The sequence below is a fragment of the Urtica dioica genome, chromosome 3 (genome assembly GCF_054948205.1).
Source record: "Urtica dioica subsp. dioica isolate 48M chromosome 3, U.dioica_male_clone48M_v1_H2, whole genome shotgun sequence".
Lineage (NCBI taxonomy): Eukaryota > Viridiplantae > Streptophyta > Magnoliopsida > Rosales > Urticaceae > Urtica > Urtica dioica.
The window spans coordinates 2,329,027-2,354,610 of NC_142758.1; the positions used below are offsets into that span (position 1 = coordinate 2,329,027).

The 25,584-nt window shown below is 34.5% G+C and overlaps 3 protein-coding genes across 3 annotated transcripts; 2 read left to right on the forward strand and 1 right to left on the reverse strand.

The window, feature by feature from the left end:
- Nucleotides 1-6,295: 6,295 nt before the first annotated feature.
- Nucleotides 6,296-9,990, forward strand: LOC149402023 (MLP-like protein 43). The gene is made up of 2 exons (XM_089609250.1): nucleotides 6,296-6,586; nucleotides 9,445-9,990. Exons 1-2 carry the CDS (start codon nucleotides 6,316-6,318, stop codon nucleotides 9,720-9,722), a joined length of 549 nt encoding a protein of 182 aa, XP_089465376.1. The 5' UTR covers nucleotides 6,296-6,315; the 3' UTR covers nucleotides 9,723-9,990.
- Nucleotides 9,991-12,694: 2,704 nt separating this feature from the next.
- Nucleotides 12,695-13,407, reverse strand: LOC149402024 (receptor protein kinase-like protein ZAR1; the record flags this gene model as incomplete). Its single annotated transcript, XM_089609418.1, has 1 exon — nucleotides 12,695-13,407. A coding segment is annotated over one exon (501 nt), but the record flags the coding sequence as incomplete, so codon positions are not given.
- A 1,174-nt stretch (nucleotides 13,408-14,581) lies between these two features.
- On the forward strand, nucleotides 14,582-17,979 carry LOC149402025 (putative 3-hydroxyisobutyrate dehydrogenase-like 2, mitochondrial). The gene is made up of 4 exons (XM_089609419.1): nucleotides 14,582-14,776; nucleotides 15,894-16,214; nucleotides 16,424-16,447; nucleotides 17,044-17,979. The coding sequence occupies exons 1-4, from the start codon at nucleotides 14,582-14,584 to the stop codon at nucleotides 17,845-17,847; spliced, it is 1,344 nt and encodes a 447-aa protein (XP_089465545.1). The 3' UTR covers nucleotides 17,848-17,979.
- The last annotated feature ends 7,605 nt before the right edge of the window (nucleotides 17,980-25,584 follow it).

Sequence of the window (25,584 nt, forward strand, 5' to 3'; positions counted from 1 at the left end):
TTTTTCAAGTCTATCATAATTGTCCACTCCAATTATTGTTTATTATTAAATTAAGAGATTTATAAACAATTAGTCTACTTATAGAGGGGACTTTTAAATTATAGCCGAACTATCTATTTATTTAGGGAAATAGCCCATATTTCTCATACTTCCAAAATTGCCCTTGGTTTCATAAAATTTCGTTCTTATGTGTTTGTTAATTCCAGATTTTTTTCAGTTATTCATCATCAGATTTGAATCATGGAATCGTTCGCCAAATCGGAGACATGTATTTTGTTTTTTCGAATGGTAAATAATATTTACTATCGAATGGTCCGACAGTAAATATTATTCACGATTAAAATTATCCTAGATTTGCAACCAGGATATTCGACGACTCATTTGGAATAGATGCTTAGGATCGTCGATTTCGTAGATGTTCTTCTATTGTTCTTATATTATCTGTTCGTCTAGGTTAGTCATTTAATCCTTCTTAGTTTATGTTTGTCTAGTGTAGGTGTTTAGGTTCTTTGGTTTCTTAAAACTTCGTTCTTATTTGTTTGTCAATTCCAAATTTTTTCCAGTTATTCATCATCAAATTTGAATCATGGAATCGTTCGCCAAATTGGAGACAAGTATTTTGCTTTTTCGAATGATAAATAATATTTACTATCGAATGGTCCGACTGTAAATATTATTTACCATTAAAGTTCTAGAGTTTCGGTTATGGTGTTCTATGGGTTAATCGAATTGGAAATATTATTTACCATATTTTATAGTTAATCTAACAGAGAATTGATCGGAGATGCGGGGTAGGGCTTCGATTATGGTGTTCTATGGGTTAATCGAATTGGAAATCATATTTACTTACCATTTTTTCCAAGTTTGAGAACGGAGAAGCTTCGTCGGCTTCGGAAGTGGCGAAATCAGAAAATTGGTGACGGAAAATAAGGTCGGATGCAATATCAAAGGATTGAAGGATTCGAAATCGACGGAGAGTTCGGAGGCAATATCGGAGGATTGAAGGATTTGGAGCCGGATGCGAAAATTTTGGTATGTATTTGATGAGGGGTAAGATAGGAATATAATATTGTTTGGTAGTGGATTGGACTAGTTACCTAATTTAAGTAATAGTTTGACTAGAATTTTAAAAGAGGTGGCCAATTTGGGCTAGATACCTAACCGGCTCTTAAATTAACCACTCAATTTAATAAATCACTAAAAATATATCCCTTATTATTAAATTTAGTTGACTTTTACTTGTTAAATTACCAAAAACCACATAAATTGTGGGTTTAGTTATTATCCTAGTACTCCTAATTTAGAGTAAATATGATTTTTTTTTTTAAATTGGGAGTGAATATGTCAAAGTCAATTTGTATGAGTACTTTGATTGATCCATAGATCCTATTGAATTTCACAGATGAGCATTTAGGGGATAAATTAGACTCATGATATATGTGCTTTTGATAATTTCACAGGTAAAAGTCAACTAAAATTTAAAGTAAAGATATGTTTTACTGATTTGTAAAAATGAGCGGAAAATTTAATGATAAACAAGAAATTGTGGGGATGATTATAATAAATTTGAAAATTCAGAATAAACATCCATCATTTGACTAAAATCCAAAAGATATAATTGATTTTTTTCTAAACAACAATGTAAAGAAGTAGCCATTTAATGAGGGTCATTTAAAATAATAGCCGCGTTTGTTTTTTATTAAGCAATTTGCCCAAAAAAAATAATGTTGCTAAAATGCCCTTTTCCCCAATTCATCAGACAAGACTCAGAGCACGTCAAAAAACCGTAACTGAGAGAGAGAGAGGCCAAACCCAAACCCAAACCCTCGACACTCTAGCCCTTCATCCGCCGCCGAGAGTACTCCCGGATATGCGACGCCCGCATCGGGGCGCCGCCGGACCCTTCCCTGGCCGCCGCGCTCGCGTCCGTCGCCGCCCGCTGCGTCCGCTCCGCTGTCGAGAAGCGGCCGGAGATGTCCGACGTGGTCCGGTCGCTCTTTGAGATTCGCGCCGGTGGCGTGCCGATGACGTGGCGGGATCTCCGCTTCCGCGGGGGATCTGCTGCAGAGCCGGTTGTTGTCACGCGCCGTCCACGTCCGGTGGCGGCAGTGACGGAGCCAGAAAAACCCATCAGGGGGAGCTAATTTGAAAAAAAAAATTCAGGGGGGCTTGATTGTAAAAAATTTATAAAAATTGGGCCAAAAGTATAAATTTTCAAGGGAAAAAAATGTAATTTTTTTTTAAAATGGGCAAAAAGTGCAAATTTTTTTTTTGAGGGGGGCTTAAACCCCTGCTGTGAAGATGGGGATCGGAAAGTTGGTGATTAGGTTAGATGAGAAAGTGGATACAAAGACATGTGGTATTATTGAGAAGCCTCTGGTTTCAATTTCTGACAACAACGATGCTCACTGAGTCAACTGTCAACGACTCTGTTCTCTTTTGTTTTCACACTTCTTTTTTGAATTGCATATACTATATATTATTTTTTATTTTTTTTCTTGATAAAAGAATTGGTCTCTAAACATTTATCGATTTGTTATGATTCATGATCTCTGGTATTTGTATATATTTTTCAAGTGTACTTCAACCCTCGTTACTGATTTAATGATTTACTGTTTCGGTGGTGGGAATTATCAAAAGTGTATATGAGGAATGCTTTTACTTTTAGATTAACCCTCGAATCCAGTTATCAACGCTCGGCGTGATCTAACAAATATGTAGTAAATCGGTATTTGTCATAGAAACGAAAGATTTACTCAATGGTTAATATGATTTATTGTCGGATATACTGTCCTCGATTGTTCACGAAAATAATTAGTATATCGTATTTACTGTTAGATTAACTAATCATCATCTCTGATACTTTTACTGTTAGATTTATTGTCCACGATTGTTCACATAAATAATAAGTAAATCGTATTTACTGTTAGATTAACTAATTCTCAACTCTGATACTTTTCATGTTATGGTAAATAAGATTTACTGTCGTTCTTGTTATGGTAAATAAGATTTACTTTTATTCTTGTTACGGTAAAAAAAATTTACTTTTGTTCTTGTTACGGTAAATAATATTTACTATTGTTCTTGTTACGGTAAATAAGATTTACTGTTGTTCTTGTTACGAAAAATATTATTTACTGTAGTTTTTGTTATTGTTAATTAGATTTACTAATTTTTTTTGTTATGAACGATATTATTTACTATGATAGTTAATAATATTAACCTAAGGATATTATTGAAATATTAGAATGTTGTCATGATAAATTGACTATTTTCTAAATATGTTAATAATTTGGCTATAATTTTAAAGTAGTGGTGTTGTTTTGGCTAGTTGTTTAGCCGGCCCAAACAACAATGGCCTGTTATCACGATCCAGGATTTAATCACCGCTATTTTTGCGCGGATTCCGCAACCTACAAACCTATGGTATCAGTTAAGGTATATTTCGCAAATGTCTTCACTTTTAGCAAATTTCACACATATTGCAAATTATTTTGTAAATACTGCAATTATTTTATAAAATATCTCAAATACCGCAATTATTTGAGTAAATATCGCAGATATCGTGATAATTTAACAAATACTGTGTAAATCAATAATTTTAATTTATTTATTGAAGTAATGCTTTGCTGTATATCTTTATTAAATATCACGGTATATCAAGTACGATAAAAAAAAAAAACTAATATAATTGAATTTGCGATACGATAACGATACTTTAAACTTTGATCACAACGACTAAACTGTCAATCATAAAATAGAGATAGGAGTGACAAACAAAATACATATGATTGAGAGAAGTCTATAGTTTTCTTTTAAAAGACTTTTAGAAAGTAGAAACGTGAAGGCTTTGCTTTGCCTTATAATTATACTATAATTTATATAAGAAATGTCAGATATTGACATTAAAGGAATTTAGGTTCCGTTTGGAACCCGGAAAATACGAGAGAAAGTGAAAATAATAGAAAAAATGAAAATGTAAGAGAAAATAATAGAAAAAGTCAAAATTCTAATTGTGTTTGAAAGTCATAAAAAATATAAGAGAAAATTGACGGGAAAGTAGCGATGAGACTAGGGACGGAGCTAACTCAAGTTCAGGGTGGGCTCTAGCCCCCTTTCTCTCAAATTTTTTTTATTTATATTTTTTGCCAATTTTTAAAATATTTTACATTTTTTACCCTAAAATATTTACACTTTTGACTCATTTTTTTTAAAAAAATTTCATTTTTACCATGAATTTTGTTTAATTATAGCCCCCTAAATTTTTTATTTACATTTTTTGCCCATTTTTAAAAAGTTTTACATTTTTACCCTAAAAAATTTACACTTTTGACCCATTTTTTTTTAAAAAATTCATTTTTAACATGATTTTTTTTATTAGCCCCCCTAAATTTTTGTATTTACATTTTTTGTCCATTTTTAAAAAGTTTTACATTTTTACCCTAAAAAATTTACACTTTTGACCCATTCTTTTAAAAAAATTTCATTTTTTCCATGATTTTTTTTAATTAGCCCCCCTTAAATTTTTTTATTTACATTTTTTGTCCATTTTTAAAAAGTTTTACATTTTTACCCTAGACAAATGTGATCCCCTCATAGACAAATGTGGAGAGATTCTCATTTTCCATTTGATTTTCGAAGGAAAATGAAATCCTCATTTTATTTATATATTTTTCCTCGCATTTTCCATCATATTTTTTTTCTACCATATTTTCCTCAATCCAAACAACTTAAGTAAGATAGGAAAGATTTCCATTTTCATTTCCCTCATATTTTCCGGGTTCCAAACGGAGCCTTAAAGTTCAAGATATCAGGATCAATGTTCAAAATAACGATATCGATACCCATACCGAAGTTCTGATTTTACGGATATATCGAGTATCGACGGATATATCGACGGATATTCTATAACAATTTTAATACCGACTACCAATTATATCGATGATATATCGATTATCGACGGATATATCGACAAAAATCTTATAACAAAATATAATAAAATATGTACCACTGTTTATATTTTCAAATTTCTAATAAAAAAATCAAATTTAAAATATACCTATAACTTTTTTCTTATAGATATACATTATTAATATTTACATTACTTTCTCAATATTAAAAAATGTAATAAAATAATTTTTTTTCAAAGAAATTATAATATTTTTTCTACTACATTACAAATATACTTTAAAATAATAAAAAAGAATAGTATTATATATTTAATTATTTAGTCTATTAGTAATTTAGTATAGATATTATATATATATATATATATATATAATACGTTATTTGTCATACATATATTTATATGTATTATAAAATATAAATAAAAAATATTGATAATATCATTATACTAAGTAAAATTAAGTGAAATATATAAATAATAAGAAATAAAAAATAAAGTAAAAAATAAAAATAAAAAACAAACAAATAAAACGATATTTTCAAATTTAGACGATACTTTGTCGATATTTTGGATTTTTTAACTATTAAATAAACGATATTTTGTCAATATATCATCGATATTTATAAAACGATAACGATTACAACGGATATTTCACCGAGACTCTTCAAAAAACGATATATCGACGATATATCCCGATATTTTGAACATTGATCAGGATACACAATCTTTGAAATCGTCAAACTTACATAAATTAAGAAATTATTTTTATTTTATTTTATTCCCTTATTATTATTATTATTATTATTTTTAGATCCGATAAGATATGTATGGATCCGTAAAAATATATTTATTATATAATGACGGGTAGTGCAATAATAGTTATTGCCAGTTGTTGAATAATGTCATTTTTTTCTTCTTTTTTTTTTTTTGACAGGTGAATAATGTCATATAAGATAAGACCATATGATTAATGGTAGGTTAGACTTCTCTAAGACGAAGTATGACTTTGTGCAATAAATTGAGGGGATGGATGATTTAAAGAATAAATAAATTATATCGAGACGTCCCACCGCTTATTTTTTTATTTTGATCATATCTTCAATTGAACTTTCACGCAGTTACATCAACTTCTCCAACGCATACTTAATGTATTGTTGGCAATTTAAAAGTCCATATTTTTTTTTGAAGACTTAAAAGTCCATAATTATTTGAGCAATTGTACTGATATATTGACACCAACATTTACCAATCCATCACGTCACCGCTTACTTTAACAAATATGTAATTTTAAGTATATATCTTGCAAAAATCTAAATTTTTATATTTAAGTCGAGATAAATATGCTACCCCACGTTTAAAGCTTGAATATCTTTGCATATAATATAGCTGCTATAAATATATATCTTCTGATGTACGAAGGGCGAAGAGGTCCCTATCTATTCTATATTGAAAATCGAAATAGCAATCAAATTTCTTGGAGAAATAAAATGGCGTCCGAGGATCTGGGTGGGAAGCTTGAGCTTGATGTGGATATCAAAGCAACATGTGAGCAATTCCACAACATGTTCAAACACAAACCACACCACATCCACAGCACCACTGAAAATGTTCATGGCTGTGAATTGCACGATGGCGAATGGGGGACCGTCGGAGCAGTTATCGAGTGGAACTACTTCCACGGTAAGTAGGTTAAGAAAGTAGCTAACTTCCATACGCACTAAGTTGATATATATATATATATATATATATATATATATATACACACACACACACACACACGGACACAAGAGAGAGAGAGAGAGATTAAATTTGTTGATTTTATATAAGAGTATTAACTAAAAACAGATTATTTCTTTGGATTGAAAACTCCTTCTTTTGTTTCGTATGGCTTTATTTTTTTTCCTCCTTCGTACGATTTTTTTTTCTGACATTGAGTTTGTGGGTTTTTGGTTGTAGCTGATCTATTTGTTTTTTTTTTAAGTGTTGACATTTTGGGCGTGCTCATATCTTAATCGTGTAGTGGTAGTCGGTGTTTTGAAAAATAACTGTTAAAATAAAATCTGATCATTTATTAATTATGTTTGAAGTTTAGATCCAAATCCAATCGTATATATTTTTTTACAGATCTATATTCGTTTAAATTAAACCATTTAATAGTCGTATTAAATAATTTATTTAATCGTGTTTTAATTATATTTAAATATTCGGACTCAATTCATTGTGATTAAATTATAAAAAACGAAAAAAAAGTCTTAACGAACATAATACACCAAGTAAATACATAGTACTCAAAATAGGATCACTAGAACAAAGAGCAAATACATACATATACATGCATACACCAAGTAAATACATACATGAGTAAAAAAAAATAATGAGATTTGTAACTAACTAGGCCACTTTAAACATGTGATTTTGGATCTAGCCTATGTTTGATAATTTTTAGGAATATAACCAAATGACTTATACGGAAATAATTAAGGTCTTATTTACCCTTATTTATTAACAAATTCGTCACTTTCTCTCTCTAATTTTTTTTTAAATAATTTTTTTTGCATAAAAACTTCAAAAATTCGTATCTTTCTCATACGAACTCGAAATTGAGTGATTTCAAATTCTACAAATTCGTGGCGTCGAGATCTTCAAAAATAGACCCATTGTGTTTGATGAAAAATTATATTTATGTCGATAATTTCAAAAAATTTCAGTTATTTCCATATTTAAGGTAGTAACGTGATTTTTCTACATCTATGGTATTAAACATGATTTTTCATCAAACATAATGGATCTATTTTTGAAGATCTCGGCGTCACGAATCCGTAAGATTTAGAATCACTCAATTTCGAGTTCATATGAGATAGATATGGTTTTTTGAAGTTTTTATGTAAAAAAAGTGTAGGAAAAAAGTAAAAGAGAGAAAATGACGAATTTGTTAATAAATAAGGGCAAATCAGACCTTAACTATTGTCACATAAACTCTTTGACTATTTCCCTAAAAATTGTGAAACGTAGACTAAAAACAAATTTCATAGTTTCATTTTGGCTATTTTGCTATACTACCCAAAAAATACTATACTCTTTACGAAAGATTAATTTATGATATCATTGATTTCAAATAAAATATATATATATATATATATATATATATATATGTGTGACTTTTAAAATTAATTAAAATTGAATATGACTTTAAGATTTAAAATTAAATAAAGTTGAATATATGATATATTTAATTTAAATAAAATTGTTTATGACTTTTTAAAATTAATTAAAATTGAATATAAATATAAATCTACGTGAATATAAATCTCAACCATATAGTTATATATATTATTTTATTTGTAGTAATAATGTTATCTCTTGTTTTCATAATTATAATTTTACATCACATTTATACATAGTTATATTTATACTTATATATGTATACATGTATATATATATATATATATATATATATATATATATATACTATAATAGCTGTGTTTAATTAGGTCATATTCATGCGGGTCATAATCGTGTTTCATGTCAACCATTTAATAATCGTATTAATTAAATTTTAATCGTGTTATCGTAATCGTGTCGTTTTGACCTATTATTTAATCATGTTAACGTGTTCGATCCAATTAAGATCGATCTATATATTGAGATCAAAATCTGCTTTATATTGTATCGCAACTGTTTTGTGTTTTATGTCCAGACTAAATTCTTATCCCTAGTAAAATCACATTGATAATTCAGTGGAAAAAATAAATAGTTATTTGAAGTTAATTGACTAGCAAAATATTTAAAGTTTAAAATTTTCAATTGTACAGCCAAAAGTACGTTGCAAATGTTTTTGTTACTAGAACATCTATAAACAAATTATCACTTTTTATTAACAAATTTAATCGCAAAGTGAACATAAATTATGAAAATTTGGTGCTAACATGTTTAAACTATTTCACTAGATAAACCTGAGGCTAAACATGCCCCGCTGGATATAGTATATCTCAGTTATCTTAAATGGATTATATTTGTGTCATAAGTGTTAGGAGTAATATTTTATAAAAAGGTGATTTAGTTAAATAACAAATTTAAAATAATATATAGATTTGCAAAGTAGCAAAAATTTGTTTAAAATTAATGAAATATCCAAAATGTACAATAATCAGATTTTAAAGCCTTTTTAATTTTAGGTTGAATTTTTTAAAAGTAAGAAATTGCTTATAAATAATCCTAAAACATTTTAATTTGGTGCAAAAAAAAAATTTTAACAACGTAATTTTGACTATTTTGTTAAAAATTTGAAATTTTGACTATTTTACTAGTCAATTTTACTAGTCAGTTAGTTTCAAATAACTATTTTATATAATTTTTCCGAAAATAAAAAAGTCTTAGGAGTAATGTCTGTAGTAGGAATTTTTATCTCACAATTTACAATAATTAAATAGTTATACAAGTTGTAACAACTCATAACCTTTACATAATGTATCAAGTACTCTCTCAAGTTTGTACGTAACAAATTAACTCACATATACATGCATATATTGTTATTTCAGATGGTAAACCCAGAAAAACTAAGGAAGTAATCGAGGCGATCGATGACGAGAAAAATTCGATAACCTTCAGAGTGATAGAAGGAGATCTGACGGAGCACTACAGCAGAATAGTGTTCACCCTTCAAGTGACCCCCAAATCTGATGGTGAGGGAAGTGTGGTGCACTGGATCGCCGAGTATGAAAAACACCACGGCGATATCGTGGATCCCCACACCTTAATGGAATTTCTAAATGAAGTTACAAAAGATCTCGATGTCCACCTCCTTCAAGATGCGTGAGTTTAATTCCATACTCTACCGAGCTAATATCTATTTACTTTCCAATAAAGGCCAAGCTCGTTAGAAGCTATATATGTTGATCTTATTTGTATGTGTGTGGTTTTTATTTTGTTTGAGGTTTCGAGTTGTGTTCAGCTTATTGAAGCATATTGTGTATGGTTTGTAATAATCTGTATATATATATATATATATGTCCTAAATAATGACTGATGAGCTACTGTTGTTTATCTATATGTTTAAGATATATATTGTTGTTATTTTTTAGCTACTATATGTTTCGTAATTTATAGTCTATCAGCAACGTCCCACATAAACCGAGATGAATACAATCTTTAGCAATATTCCAATCTCGACAAATCTGAATGCCATTCACATAAAATACTTGCTTTGTTTGAGACACTAGTATAAATGGCTAGTTCATGAATCATTCTTACCACATACAGGGCCGGCCTAATATATTATGTGGCCTTAGAGGAAAATAAAAAATTAGGCCTTTTAAACTATCCCGAAGCATATTTTCAAACTATACCATGTGATTAGAAGGAAATTAACACACAAAAAAAAAAGAATCAATCTAACTAAATCACAACTGCCTACAAAAAACCTTGAAAAATCAAACCCTCTAACAAAAAATAAGGAAAGAAAGAACTTAATTTTTTTTCTTTCAAATTTGTGATAGTCTAATAAATTACACCGCTTATTTTATCTCACCAGCAAGCTTTTTTCAATTCAAATCCTATGCTCTTTCTTTCTTTTTCTTAAGTTGCATTCACACGCAGAACAAGTCTAAAACAATTGGGTCAAATTGGCATGAAACGATGCTTCTTTCTTTCTAAATTTTGACTTTTCAACGTCAAATTTGGGCCTTTTTTTCCCCAAATATTATGAGGCCCAAAGCAATTGCCTAAATGGCCTAATGGTTGGGCCGGGTCTGACCACATAAGCACTTGCCATTCTAAAAATGCTATCCTTACGTACTCTTCTCTTAGCGTCGTGCTTGTCACCAAGCAATCGGTTCTCAACTTGCACAAGATTTTTATGTTAGCATCTTGCGCTTTCTCGAGATCATCCATTCGCAATGTTTTAGAACTTAATTATGAACTTAAGAAAGTTGCAAAGTCAGACGTGAAGTCAACAACCTTTGTAAGATACGTGAAGTCAGACGTCAACCATGTCAACTTGTCATCAACAATGACATCGTTTCTAGGTATGAGCGAATGAATCAAAGAGACTAAAGATATGACGGTGAGGTCTAGGACAACTTCAGGATTTAGATCTACTTCCATTGTAACCATCATTTGTTACCCTGACATGTTTGTCGTAACGGCATCATAAACAATGCATCTAGTCAAGATCTGTCATAGTCTTGCATATTTTATATGTACAGAATGTTCCCACTAAGTGAACATACACTTGTGAACCGCATATGTGATTTATGATCTAGGTACTTAAACATAAATTAATCACCGATCAATTTAAGTGTTCCACCCAGGCTTGAATGTTTCATATTGTGATATAAATATTCAAACTAGTTATTGCAGAAGACTAAGGGTATGGATGAATGTTATGTTACTTTAATTCTATGAAATCAACTCTTTTTTATTCATATGATAAAAAATGTATGCTTCTTTTATTAATTTTATAAACAATGATAACATAATATTCATGTAAGCCATAGACCCTAAGGCTATGTTTAGTTGGAGGGAATTAGGCCCATTCCAATGGATTCCAAAAAAAAAAAATTATTTAGTTTTTTTTTTGTAACTTGGAATCAGGATTCTACACACTGATTATTACATCAATTTCATTCCATCACATAATAGAAACAATGGGCATTCCATTATCAATTTTTCCAAAATTATCCCTAACTATTAAAAAAAAAACATTTTTCTTTATGCTTGTTCTGAACTTGACCGTCATAAACTTTCGAGCTAAAAAAAAAAATCAGATCTATAGTCACAGAGAGTGTGCGGGGAGAGTGCCGGTAAATTACAATTACCGCTATCAGATTCAAAGAAGTCGGAGCAAGAAAATTTGTGGATCTTGTCGTCGCCGAAACCATCGGTCTGAACAAGGATTCCATGGTTTAAACTATCAGTTCGCTGATTTTTTTTTTTTTTTAACAAGATAAGCTAAGATGGTACAGCTGAGGGTGGTTAAATTTGTAAATTTGACTTTCTATTCTATTCACCTGAAAAGTTTAAACCAAACAATGAAATGTCATTTCTATTCCATTCTATTGCTATTGCCATTACTATTGCTACTCTCATTCTAGTTTCACTTTTGAACCAAATATACCCTAACAGTTGAAGATGACTTTAGTACAAGTATCATATTGTTAATGAAAGGTTTATTAAAAGATCTACGGGGCCATTGGATTTGTACTCTTGTCTTAGGCGGCGCAAAAAAATCGGTAAAACCGTAAATCGGACCGAATCGTTGGTTTTTAGACCGTTGGTCCGGTTTTAAACGGTTTAAAATTTCACCGGTCCGGTCCGGTCCGATTTAAACTTTTAAACGGTCCGGTCCGGTCCGGTCTAAAAAGTCTAAACCGCGGTTTAGACCGAACCTCCGGTTTAGTATAAAATTAAAAAAAAAATTAATAAAAAAATATGTCTAAAACGGTACGGTCTAAGACGGTCCGGTCCAAAACGGTCTAAAAGAAACATGAAACATGAAAGTAGAAGGCTAATTTTTCCCAACAAGTATAGCTTTTTAGCCTTCTACTATTTGTTGTATTCGATATTAAACATGAAACGACATGTTTTAACAAAGACTGAAAGTAATTTTCTCCAGACATGTTTGTCTATCAGAAATGTTTAGCTTAATAATTCAATCACACCAAATCCATATATAAGAAGCAGATGAACTTATTAAGAAAACATTCTCATGTAGAGAAAAATGGAAACATGCTAGAAAGATTGCGCGTATATAGAATTTTTTTAGTACAAAATGAACCTACGTTCGTAATTTAAGGGGAGACCTTGAAATTGCTAGAATTGGAATGCAATTTCGTGAATGGTCAGGAAAAATAAGTTGTATATCCATAATAGCTAGCTATACTTTGATTAAAGCAGAAAAAGGGGATGAAAAATATTTGGAATAACAATTATTTGCCTACCAAAAAAATCATGCTTCACTATGATCGATTCCACGTCTCTGAGACGACAAATTCCTGATGTCATTAGCCGATCCTCTCGAGATTCTCCGACACTGTTTTCATCCGAGGTCGGATCTCGGGGTCGGCCTCGGTACAAGCCAATGCCACATGAAAAACCGCAATCACCTCTTTTTTGGCATGTAATTCTTGAAGCAAGATCGGGTCAACCATGTCCGATAGCGGAGTTTCCTCCTCGAACCCTTTCCTCACCGACCTCACTAGGTCGGGAATCTCCAACGAGTTCGACGAGGTGGGCGAAAGCTCGGGAGACTTGCCCGTGAGCAACTCGAGCAAAACGACCCCAAAAGAATACACGTCCCACTTTTGGCCCGGCCTAGCTCCGGGGGCACGGGACTCGGGCGCTTTGTAATTGTTGGATTTCTCGGGCTGGGCCGATTGGAGGTAGGGCAAGGCACCACCGATGAATCCCCTCGCCGTTCCCTTGGTGATTCTTAGCCTCGTGGACCATGAGAGGATGTTTGTTGGTTGGCCAGTTTTTCCTGTGGATTTACCAATATCAAGTGTCAAAACAATATATATATATATATATATATATATATATATATATATATATATATATATATATATATATATATATATATATATCATCGAAACTTTTCATGATTTTAGATCGAACTTTGTGGCTAGTAGCTTAATTCTAGAAAATTTAAATGACAATACCTGAATGGAGGTTGACTAGAAAATTGTTTTTTCAGTTATATATATGAATTCATTAGGTATATAGCCATATTTACACTTTGAGATAGCTATTTAGCCAACGTTTGAAAATATTCATTAATTACATAAATATATTCATTAATTACATAAATATGACAATATATTAATTGAAAATAGAGTACATAAATTAAAATATTACATTTCATAATAAAATAAAAAAACACACTACAACATAAGTAAATGCATTATATTAATAAAAATAAATAAAACACACCACAAGATATTAATTCATAGATAAGATAAGGAAATCCAATCCAAATGTGATAGTTGAGATAAAGAAATCTAATCCAAAGAACGAGATTCGTTTGTCTACTTCATACTTTTTCTATAAATACAAGCTATTTCATAACATTCACTTCCATTCAGAGATACAAGCCTTTTCATAACATTCACTTCAATTATGAAATACAAGCTTGTCTCAAAAAATTCACTTCCATTCCAAACACTTGCCTTCCATCCTAAAAATGGAAGGTCGAGGTTCTGGTTATTCTAGTTCAGAAGATATATCCCTTTATATGGCCTACTTAGAAATTTCACAAGACCCTATATCCGGTAGGTTTAATAATGCCGAATGTTTATGGGGTCGCATCCAAGAAAATTTTTGTGAATCTATGGAGTATCGTACCCCTGACTCTCTTAGATGCCGAATGCATATTATAATTGTTGTGCTGAAAAAAATTGAAAAATTGTGTGAGACAAGTCTGGGAATTTCCTCTTTTTCAATTAATTTAGATGACGACACATCTGGTGGTTCGCAACTCAACCAACTGGGGTGAAAAAGGTAAAACTTAAGAGAAAATTGCACCAAGAGACTTCAGCTAGTGAAAAATTACAAAGAGAACGCGATGACGAACTAAAAGAGTTATTGAAACAGAGCAACCATCAAAAGCAAACACAATTAGAAGCTCAGCAGCAACAGTTGGAAATTGCACGTCGTCTCTTGGAAATGAAAACGGAAGACATGGAGCCCAGAAAGAAAGATATGGAGATCAAAATCATGATACAAGACCCAAATACTATTTCTGATCCACGCCGACGTGCTTATATTATTCAAGAACAAGCACGTGTTACACATAAAATATGTGAGAAACAACTACAACAATCTGATACTTCTAATTCCACGAATGTGTTTGGGATAATATTGGAGATTCTGGAAGTGATTTTCCGAGCTATTAGACTTTCATATAAGTCTAAGTAGTTTGTTTTTATTTATTGTGTCTTTGAGTTTATATTTGTGTCTTGATCTCTTTTTTTTTTTTTGTTTTTTTTTTTTTTTGTTGTCTATGTAGTATTGTGACTTCAGTTTTTTAATTATGTCATTTTTAAATGTCTTGATGTTTTTTTAATTGTCTATGTAAAATATTGTGATTTCCATTGTAGTAATTTTAATTTCTTTTTTCAAGTTCGATTTGTTTTTTGATTAATAATTTTTATAATACACATAATTTACAAATAGATACATAATACATATAAAGTATTAAATTATAGTTATAAATTAAATTTTGGGCTACTAATATAATTTTTTAAAGTTTTTGGGCAAATATAGAGATGGAATAGTGCATCTCTATATTTAGAGATACACTATTCAATTCATCTCTAAATATGAAGAATAGAGATATGTTTGAAGATGTATTGCAACGTCATCTCTATCTCTATCTTCAATTTAGAGATGCATTGTAGTTGCTCTTAGTGTGTGCTCAAATACAATATTTTGACTATAAAAGAAAAGAGTTTTCTAAGTAACTAGGTCACCTAAAACGTTTGGTTTGGGATCTAGCCTATGTTTGGAGATTTTTAGGGAAATAGCCAAACGTAATAGGTGGCAAAATATTTTTTACTTTTTTGTCCTCAATAATTAAGGCAGTTTTTTAATTAGCATATTTTTTTTCCTTTTTTTGTGCGTTAATAGTTCCTAATACGTAGGAGGCAGTTATCAGATTTTGAACCTAGTATCCACGTGCTATAGTGCCCATATCACCAACTTGTGTCAAAATCTCTCACGTGGGAAAGCGAATCTCAACTCTCAAGATCTCTTATTTTTTTCCCATGACCAATTTTTGTCAAATTTAATGACAGCGCGCACATTCCTCCAGCGTCTCGAACCCGCCCCACCACCCGCGGATCTTCGAGACCGCCAAGAAATCGCCGGAGTGAACGCTTTTAGGGTCCACGATCGCGGCCCAAGGCTTTGGCCTCTTCACGAAATTCGCTCCCATGTGGTTCTTCAAGAACGCTAGATTCGCGTTCTGACCCCAACCCGTGTTCGAGAACAGAGGCAACACGTCGACCAGAGAGAGCAACATCCCGAGCATCCCCGACGGCATCAGAAACACCGAAGAGTTGGCGACGCGGAGGACGCGGGAGACGCGGGCGCGGCGGCGGTCGGCGTCGAGGAGGGCGAGGCGCTTCTTGTCGGCGGTGGCGCGCTTCTGGTGGATGGCGGTGCGCACGCGCTCCAGTACTTGGTCTCGCGGGCGGCCTTGCGCAGGAGCGTCTGGGACGACCGGCCCCCGACGGAGACGCGCCGCTGCCGGTGGGTCCGCAGCAGTGCCGTGCGGTTCTCCTCCGCCTGCCAGATGAGCGACTCCACCGCTGCATCTCTCTTTCTCTCTCCTCGAAACCAGATCTGGGTTTTTTTTTCAACCCAGATCTCAGATCTAGTTTTATAAAAAATAGTACTGAGTGTGTTGTTTACAGATGATTTATTTACAGTTATTTCCATTTATTTCCATTCAAATTACTTAAATGAATGTGGAGAATGAGATAATTTCCAGTAATTTACGTTTATTATCCGTGTTGACAGGTTCCCAACAGTAACGTCCTATTGGTGAGCCGTTCTAGATTAGCGCGCCACGTATAAAAATTTTGAAATTGTCTGTTATTTTATATTATTATTGCCTATTATTTGATATAATTATATTCATTATTTCCATTTGATTAAGTAAAAGGGCAAATTAGTCTATTAATTATTGACACCTAAGTACGTTGGCTATTTCCCTAAAAGTTATGAAACATAGGCTAAAAACAAAATCTATAGTTTCAAAGTGGCTATTTTGCTACAATGCCCAAAAGAAAATTTGGCCCAAAATGAATAAGTTGATTTCAAAACTGATTTTGAACTTTGATCTATAACACATTTTGAACTTCATTTGTGCTAATTCTTAATGATTATTTATTTAAAATTTATAAAAAAATCCTCTATTTGACAAATCTAAATTTTGATGACTTATTTACTTATAATAATAATTATTATTATTATATATATGTTTTCAAAACTTAACTTTTAAAGCTTAAAGGGACTTGGTTGCTCGAAAGTTTCTTTTTAAAACAAGTTACTCACTCCACTTAGTAAAAAAAAAAACTTAGCCCCTGTTTGGTTAACTTTTCTATTTTTGTTTTCTGTTTTCTGATTCTAAATTCTAGAAAACAGTTTTAGAAAAACTGTTTGGTTATAAATTCAGAAAACAGGGAGCCATCGTCGCCGACTCCCTCCTCTCCCTCGCCGCCTCCTGCGACGTCGTCTTCACCATGCTCGGCCACCCACCAGATGTTCGACAGATTATCTTAGAGAAACTCCTCTCCGCCCTCTCCCCGGGCTGCGTCGCCGTCGACTGCACCAGCAGCAGCCCCGCGCTGGCCCGGGAGATCTCCTCCGCCGCGCGCGCCCGCGGCTGCTGGTCCGTCGACGCTCCGGTCTCCGGCGGCGACGCCGGCGCCAGGGAGGGCAGGCTGGCCGTCCTCGCCGGAGGCGACGAGGGCGTGGTGACGTGGCTCGCCCCGGTGTTCGGCGTCCTCGGGCAGGCCTCGCGCGTCGGCGGGCCCGGCTGCGGGCAGAGCTGCAAGATCGCGAACCAGATCGCGGTGGGCGGCAGCCTGCTGGGGCTGAGCGAGGGGCTGGCGTTCGCGGGTCGGGTCGGGCTGGACCGGAAGAGGTTCCTCGGCGCCGTTCGGGGCGGGGCGGCCGGGTCGGCGGTGATGGAGCTCTTCGGGGAGAGGATGGTGGATCGGGACTTTGGGCCGGGCGGGTTTGCGGAGTATATGGTCAAGGACTTGGGTATGGGAGTGGGTTTCGTCGGAGGCGGAGAAGGCGACGAGAGAGTCGTTGTATTGCCCGGTGCGGCCATTTGTAAGCAGTTGTTCTCGGCTATGGTGGCCAATGGGGACGGGAAGCTTGGGACTCACGGTCTCATCACCGTTATCGACAGACTTAATGGGAATTCAGACTGATGTTTTTGTTTTTCTTTTTAGAATTTGGAATGACTAGAGATTCATTTCTTATGTGGTTGTGTGATAAATGAATGAATGCTGCATATGTTTTGCCAGTTTTTTCTTGCAGCAGCCACCGTCCTGCAACTGAAAGTTGGACTGAATTTGAAGTCGATACTATAAATTGATGTTGCGAACCAAAGAATTTCGAAGTCAATACTATAAAATATCCATCTACATTTCCATCAACCGCCATTACTACTGTAAAATAGAATCACCGGTCAATGATGGGTACCGACTTTAATCTTGAGGTCTACTAAGAAAATATTTTGATGCTGTGTTCTAACATAAAAAACAAGTGATTCTGTTGTACTATCCTTGCATTGTTTATCTTACATACCTAGAGTGGTAAATTTTGATGCTAAAATTAGTCCATGCAAACTACATTGAACCGAAATTCGAATACTAAGTAAGAGTAATGAGAGAAGCAACCGATAACATTTATAAACTTTGTTCATTATTGTTGATACGTTATTTATTGGCTTTATTTTTTAGTGCAAGATGTGTGGAAAGATGTCGGTCGTTATGTTTCCTCTTTTGGTATGACATCTTTCCTCCTGTGTGCAGACTCTTTTTCAGGCAAGTTTCCGGTTTTGACAGATTGCCTCGCTGGTGAATTGATTAAGAAATATTGCCTTGCTGCTGTCTTTACTTCGAGATATCTTCTCGCTTCTGCCTTCATTTCAAGATATCTCGCTGCTGCTGTCTTCATTGCACATTATACGCCTCGCTGGAGTCTTTACTTTGTGATATTCACTTGAGGCCGGGTAAGGAAACCCGAGATACCTTCCAGGATTGTGCAGCTGCTATAAAAGCCATACGCTTCCCCTTAGCAGCCTTGACGTTTTTCATCAAACACTCAGAGCTCTTAGACGTGCAAGACCGGCGGACTGGGAGGCTGTGTGTTTTGGTGATAAGCGGTGTTTTCTCTCAAACACTATTCCACAAAGATTGAGTGTCTGTGAGAGTAGGGTTTTGTGTTCTCGTGATTGAAGGTTCACGTACAGCTGAAGACTAAAGGTCATCCGAGCCAGGAGGTTGCTCGAAGGGTGGAATTGAGACAGAGCTCAAATTCAGGGGGAGTCCCTGACTAGGTGATCACTGGTGGTAATAGTCTCTAGGTTTTATTGATTTGTTGATTGTAATTAGATATAAACCTTGTGTGTACTATTGACTACAAGATAGTGAAAAACCTTTCCACTGGCAGCGTGCCCCCAAATGTAGGTGTGTTTCACCGAACTGGGTAACCATATCGTGTGTACTTTGTTTACTGCACTGTTTTGTTGTTTATCCATAATCTGTGCTCAAGCAAGTTGTCGGACACATTGTCAACACATTGTGTGCGACATCTTGTCTGTGCGTCGAATCAGAATTTCAATTATCTTTTTCACGGAGAATCGACATGCCTCCACAAAATAAAGGTTTGTTAAAGAATGAATCATTATCTTGAGCCGAATCTCACTGACTTAGATCGGATGCCAACTAGGCTTGTTATGATACCACGTAAAAGTATCATGGATTTCCATCTCAAAACGAATTGCTAATGAGATGAGCAACTCGTGACTTTTACAAGTCTCCTTAGCTTCTATTCTAGAGACTCCTGACATTAGTCAACTAATTTCTATGAAACCAACATCAACTATGTATACCAACTATTTCAAAGAAATCACATTTAAATAGTTTATGTAATCAAATTTATCTAACTCTATTACATCTTTCTTGGGAATGCTCTCAAATAATACGTTAATATATTCACTCATATTATTGTGAAAACAAAGATAACCGGAGTCGTGAATGTTATCCTACAAGAAAATAATTATTTTTAAAAAAATTATTTTTGAAAAAATTGATTGTTACCATTGACATACTATCATCTTTTTGGAAAACATCTCTTTAGTCTTTTTAATTTAAAAAATAAATATAAGTCATCTATATTAGAATATCCATCATAGCATAAGAATATTCGAAAGGTTAAATAAACTTTTTTTTTCCCCTAGTATATCTTGAAACCAATAACTTTAATATCATAAAAGTTAAAAAAAATATTTTTTGAATACTCTATATTGTTCAAATCTTGTTATAAAGTAAAGATCGCAATTGATACCGAATATAGAGAAACTACTCGTTCTAAGTATACTCTCGGAGAAAATTACGATATCATTTAAAAAATATTTTCATCAATCTATTTGTTATATGGTGGAAAACCGCCCCTCAGAATTACAAATGGCGACAACAGAATACAAGAAAATGAATCATTCATGACCACCGCAGAGTCAGTCTCTGACAAAGACCGTGTGAGACCTCGTGAAGGTCATGCGGACTACGGGCAGGACCCATCCCAAAAGGGCAGGTCTCGCAGGCTACAGACGAGACCCAGCCTCAAAAGGCAAGTCTCGCATACCTTACCGAGACCTAGCCCAATGAAACAGGTCTTGCATGCCTTAGGGTTCCGGCTTTGGGTTGAACCGCGAACGAATCTCAAGTGCTAGCTTGAAACATATCGTTAATATTTTGGCGGTAGAATGAGAGGGCACAAAAACACTTATGTGTTCTCGCCATACACATACCTCAATCTCACACGAGATCCTCAACAGATGAGCCATGGTCAGACCCCATAGTGTCTCCAGATGAGGTGCCTCTATGCACACCAGTGCCATGGTCTCCAACACTTGAGCCCACTCGAGACAAATAAACGAAGTCTTCATAGTCGACGATGATCTGGACAACCACTATGTCGAGCAAGACAATAGTGAGGTCACTCTCGAGATGAGCGCCTGGCCCTCAAGACGATAAGGTCGAACGAGTTAAAGATCAAATCGGGCGCCTTATATGGAAATGTTCCTACGAATCCATAGGAATGTTCTTTTCCGCCACCTCACCGATGTGGTTCGTTGTCATTCCGCATCGCTACACTCCGTGTTTGTTTCCCTATACGATATCATTATTGTCAAGAACCCCCGTGAGGTCATTGTTTTTTTTTTCACATAATTTTGTTAAATTGTTTGTTTCTAAATTAAATACTTTTTTTCAGGTGTTTCTATAGTAGGTAGGTAGGTAGGGATTATCAGATCACTTGGTAATGACCATCGATGGCCTACTCAACCACGACTTTGTTTGGTAGGAAGGAGAGAAAAATGGATGCATAGATTAACTAAGAGGGAAAAGAAAATAAAAGAAAGTGATGAATTATAAATTTCGTAAAAGTTGATTGGTATAATGTGAGGAAAGATTAGAATCTATCCATTTGTGTGTTTGGTATAAATTAAAATAGAGATGAAGGATTGATGTTTTGTGTACTAAAATTACAAAATTGTCATCACTTTTGCATTATAATTAAAGTATTAAGTGGTATATATGTAATTCACTTGAATATTTTGTTGAAAAATTGCCATATCTACACCAAATCACTATCTTTTTCCAATTTCCCACTAAATTCATAATTTGGCCACAAATTCCACTAACTCAAATGTACAACTACCCTTTTACCCTCCACTTAAATTTTTCTTACAACTCACACCAACTCTCTCCATATCCCGCTCATATCTCACTCCTCATTTTCGCTCATCTTTATTCCCGCTCATATCCCTCGTTTTCTCCTCAAAATTCTCTCTCCTCAAACTGTCACTCTTCTCTCCTAAAACCGCACACTTCTCCTCATTTCCCCGTCTAACCATCGTCATCTCCACTCTCCCTCCTCCATCATCTGTCGCGTTCTCTCTCCATCTTTCTCATCCTCGCGCTCTCTCTCATTCTCGTGTTCTCCCTCCACTACAAGAAATACCACATTTAGCGACGAAACTATTAGCGACGACTTAATCGTCGCTAATAAATCGTCGCTAATCACCCTTTTAGCGACAATTTTATCGTCGCTAATTTTTTGGTGCCAAAAATATAAAGTTTGGCGGCAAAGATAATTAGCGACGAATTTATCGTCGCTAATTCTTTTTTGTCGTCGCTAAGTTCCCGGGAAAATAATTAGCAACGATAATATCGTCGCTAAATGTTTTTTTGTCGTCGCTATACAATTAGCGACGATAAAATCGTCGCTAAATGTTTTTGAATTTTGACGAATTTTAAAGAGGGAAAAATCACTCACATTTAATTACAACGAAATGATTTAGCGACGAATTTTAATCATTTAGCGACGATTTAATCGTTGCTAAATGTTTTTGAATTTTGACGAATTTTAAAGAGGGAAAAATCCCTCACATTTAATTACAACGAAATGATTTAGTGACGGATTTATCGTCGCTAAATGAAATATCGATTTAAGTTCTTTTAGCGACGAAATGAAATCATTTAGCGACGACAAAATCGTCGCTAAATGTCTTTAAATACCAGATCGCGACCCAGCTTCCCCATTTCTCTTTCTCAAACCTAAATCGATTTCTCTCTCTTTTTCTCTCTCCCGCCGTCGCCGTGCCCTCCTCCGCCGTGTGCCGCCGACGCCGACCTCGTCGTACCCGGTAACTCTCTCTCTCTCCTCACTTCTCTCTCTCTCTCCTCACATCTCTCTCCTTACCGGCCTCTCTCTCTCCCATTGCAGCTCCTCCGCCGCTCCGCCGCCGACGCCATAGCCACTTCCCCGCCGACGCCGTCCTTGGCCGCTTCCTCTTCTTTGGCCACGCGCGCTCTCCCTCGCCGTACGTGATCGGTAAGTTTTTTTTTTTTAAACTTTATATATATAGGATTAATATATTAATTAGTTATATATATTAGTTATATATATATATATATATATATAACTTTAGTTATATATTAGTTATAAATTTATTTTGATTAGTTATATTTACATAATTTATATTTTTAGAATTATATATTTGTTATAAATTTTATAAATTATAAATGAAGTAATTAGTTATAAATGAATTATATATTTGTTATAAATTTTATAAATATTGAAATTAGTTTTATAAATATTTGTTAATTTTTTGGGCTTTTTTATTTCTTAAGGCTTGTTTGTGATCATGAGACGTTTATGAGAGTGTTTAATGGTTGGGTGATGATTGTAGGGCATGTTTTAATTTTTGTTGAATTTTTTTGGACGAATTTTGGTTTGGAATTGTGTTGGAGATGTGAATTTTGAGGTTTTGTTTGGAATGCTATTTAAAATTCTGTTGATTATGAGGCTGTGATGATTGTTGTGAATTTCGAATTATTGAGACTTGTTTGTTGTCTTGGCCGAGTGCTCGTTTTTGCCATGTGTTATCTTGGCCGAGGATTTGAGTTAGCCGTGTTGTTATTTTTGGCCGAGGACTTGTCTTGACCGATTGCGTTTTGTGATTCTGAGCCGCGGGTTATTTATTTTGGTGATTTTGATGAGGATTCGCTTGTTTGTGATTTTGATGAGATTGATGAAATGTGATTATTCCGTTTCGCGTTCGATTTTTGAAGTTGTGATTGGATTAGGAATTAATTTGAAAATGGATTTGACAGTTGAGTTTTGAAATCAATGAATAATGATTTGAGATTGATTTTTTTTTGTTCGGGCTCGGCTTTTTGCTAGTTAATCTTGAAGTTGAAATTTAAATTTTATGACGAGTTAGAAAATTTTAATGACAAGTCTAGAAATTTTTATGACAAGTCTAAGGATTTTGTGACAAGTTATAGTTTGATTCGTGTTTGGTTGTGTGACTTGTCTTGACAAGGATTTTGTGCCGCACCATGCAGAGTTTCAGCGCCAGCAGAAGAGCGTTTCACGTCGAGGCGGGGGAAAACGAGTGGCGGGACGACGAAGCAAAGGTCGCGACTAGTGTTTTATTACATATTTTGTACATAGTAGATTTTTATTTGCATATTTGTCGATAATCGAAATCGTAATCGTATTTTATATATAAGTTCATTTCGATAATATAATTTGATTTTTATTTGATTTTTAATGTTAGAATTTCATAAACGAAAAACAAAATAAAAAATAAATAATTAACGACGATAAAAATTAATAATTTTAGAAATTGAAAAAAAAAGTTTGTAATTAGCGCTAATTATTAAAAAATTAACGTATTAGCGACGACTTAATCGTCGCTAATTCGCGCGCGAAATTCACCCGCGGGAATTAGCGACGATAAATAATTAAAAAAAACTCCTAGTTTAAACATTTAGGGATGATTTAATCGTCGGTAATATCGTCGGTAAATATTTAGCGACGATTAATTCGTCGCTAAATATATTTAGGCACGGGCATTTAGCGACGATAAAAATCGTCGCTAAAGAGATTTAGCGACGATTATGGGGTCATTAGCGACGAAAAAAATCGTCGGTAATGGTGAGATTTGTTGTAGTGCTCTGTCGCAATCTCCCTCTCTCACCGAACCCCCAAATCCTAACCCTAAACCGTCCCGGAAATGGACAATAACGACTTTCAATCACCCAAACAACCCGGGAAAAAACTAAATAAAGTTGTTAGACGGAGTCCTCGGACAAAGACGAAGGCGCCGGAGGACTCGCCGTCTTCACCCAAACTGTCTTCACCCAAAGCGTCCCGGAAAAGAAAAACAACAACTTCACCTAAACCGGTGAAGAGTTCGGCGAAGAAGCCTCGACGTGGGAAGGTGAAGCCCATGCTTGTTACGTCTGACGCTGAGGAAGAAGAGCAACCCCCCAAGTTCGCCAATATTCAGGTTAGTTTGGGGGTTTTCGGTTGATTTGTTGATTGATTTGGGGATAGACTTGTTTTAATTTCGGTTTAGTTTTGGTTAACTAGTTTTGGGTTATCTTGGTTTGCATTGGGCTATCTCGATTTTGTTATTGGGTTGATTGAATATTGTTGTTGTTGAATGAATATTGTTGTTGTTGAACCAATTGTTGACATTGATGTCAACTGTTGATGTCAATTGTTGACATCTATACATCAACAATTGATACCATTGTCAATTGTTGACATCTATAGGTCAACAACTGGTATCAATTGTTGACGTATAGATATCAACAATTGTCATCAACAGTTGACATCAATGTCAACAACTAGATGTCTGTTGACATTGATGTCAACCGGCAATTGTTGACATCTATATGTCAACAACTGGTATCAATTGTTGACCTATAGATGTCAACAGTTGCCATCAATAGTTGACATCAATGTCAACAAACATCCAGTTGTTGACATATAGATGTCAAAAATTGCCATCAACAGTTGACATCAATGTCAACAACTGGATGTTTGTTGACATTGATGTCAACTGTTGATGGCAATCGTTGACATCTATATGTCAACAACTGGTATCAATTGTTGACGTATAGATATCGACAATTGCCATTAATAGTTTACATCAATGTCAACAAACATCCAGTTGTTGACATATGGATGTCAACAATTGCCATCTTAGTGTTTGAAGGTTGTGTTCTGATTTTCTCATTCTTTTTTTTTGTAATGGTTTTCAGGGATGGGAGAGGTCTTCGGGGACATAGTGGACAATAATTTCAGTTTTTATGGTTAACTAGATAAATTCGAAGAAGCCGCTGACATGACAGCGGAGGAGACGGCTCTTTTTCAAGAGTCTTGCTTCGGCTAGTTTTTGAAGCTCCCAAAGATCAACAGGTCGTCCAAGATTATCAACCACTTGTTGATGAGGGTCGGTCAGTTTGAAGGGCACATGAGTGAGGATGCGCTCTTCATTGAGCTCGAGGGTGAACCTCGGGCCTTTACCATCCACCATTTCGCGGAGATCACGGGTCTTTGTATAGTCGACAGCTATACAG

Excerpts from the sequence above, each read along its gene's own strand:
- LOC149402023 (XM_089609250.1), top strand. The coding sequence starts at position 6,316 with ATGTACGAAGGGCGAAGAGGTCCCTATCTATTCTATATTGAAAATCGA. Across the intron at positions 6,587-9,444 it reads CGAGTGGAACTACTTCCACG|ATGGTAAACCCAGAAAAACT; the intron begins GTAAGTAGGTTA and ends TTGTTATTTCAG.
- LOC149402025 (XM_089609419.1), top strand. The coding sequence starts at position 14,582 with ATGGAGCCCAGAAAGAAAGATATGGAGATCAAAATCATGATACAAGAC. Across the intron at positions 16,215-16,423 it reads AGATGAGCGACTCCACCGCT|GTTCCCAACAGTAACGTCCT; the intron begins GCATCTCTCTTT and ends CCGTGTTGACAG. Across the intron at positions 16,448-17,043 it reads CCAACAGTAACGTCCTATTG|AAAACAGTTTTAGAAAAACT; the intron begins GTGAGCCGTTCT and ends TCTAAATTCTAG.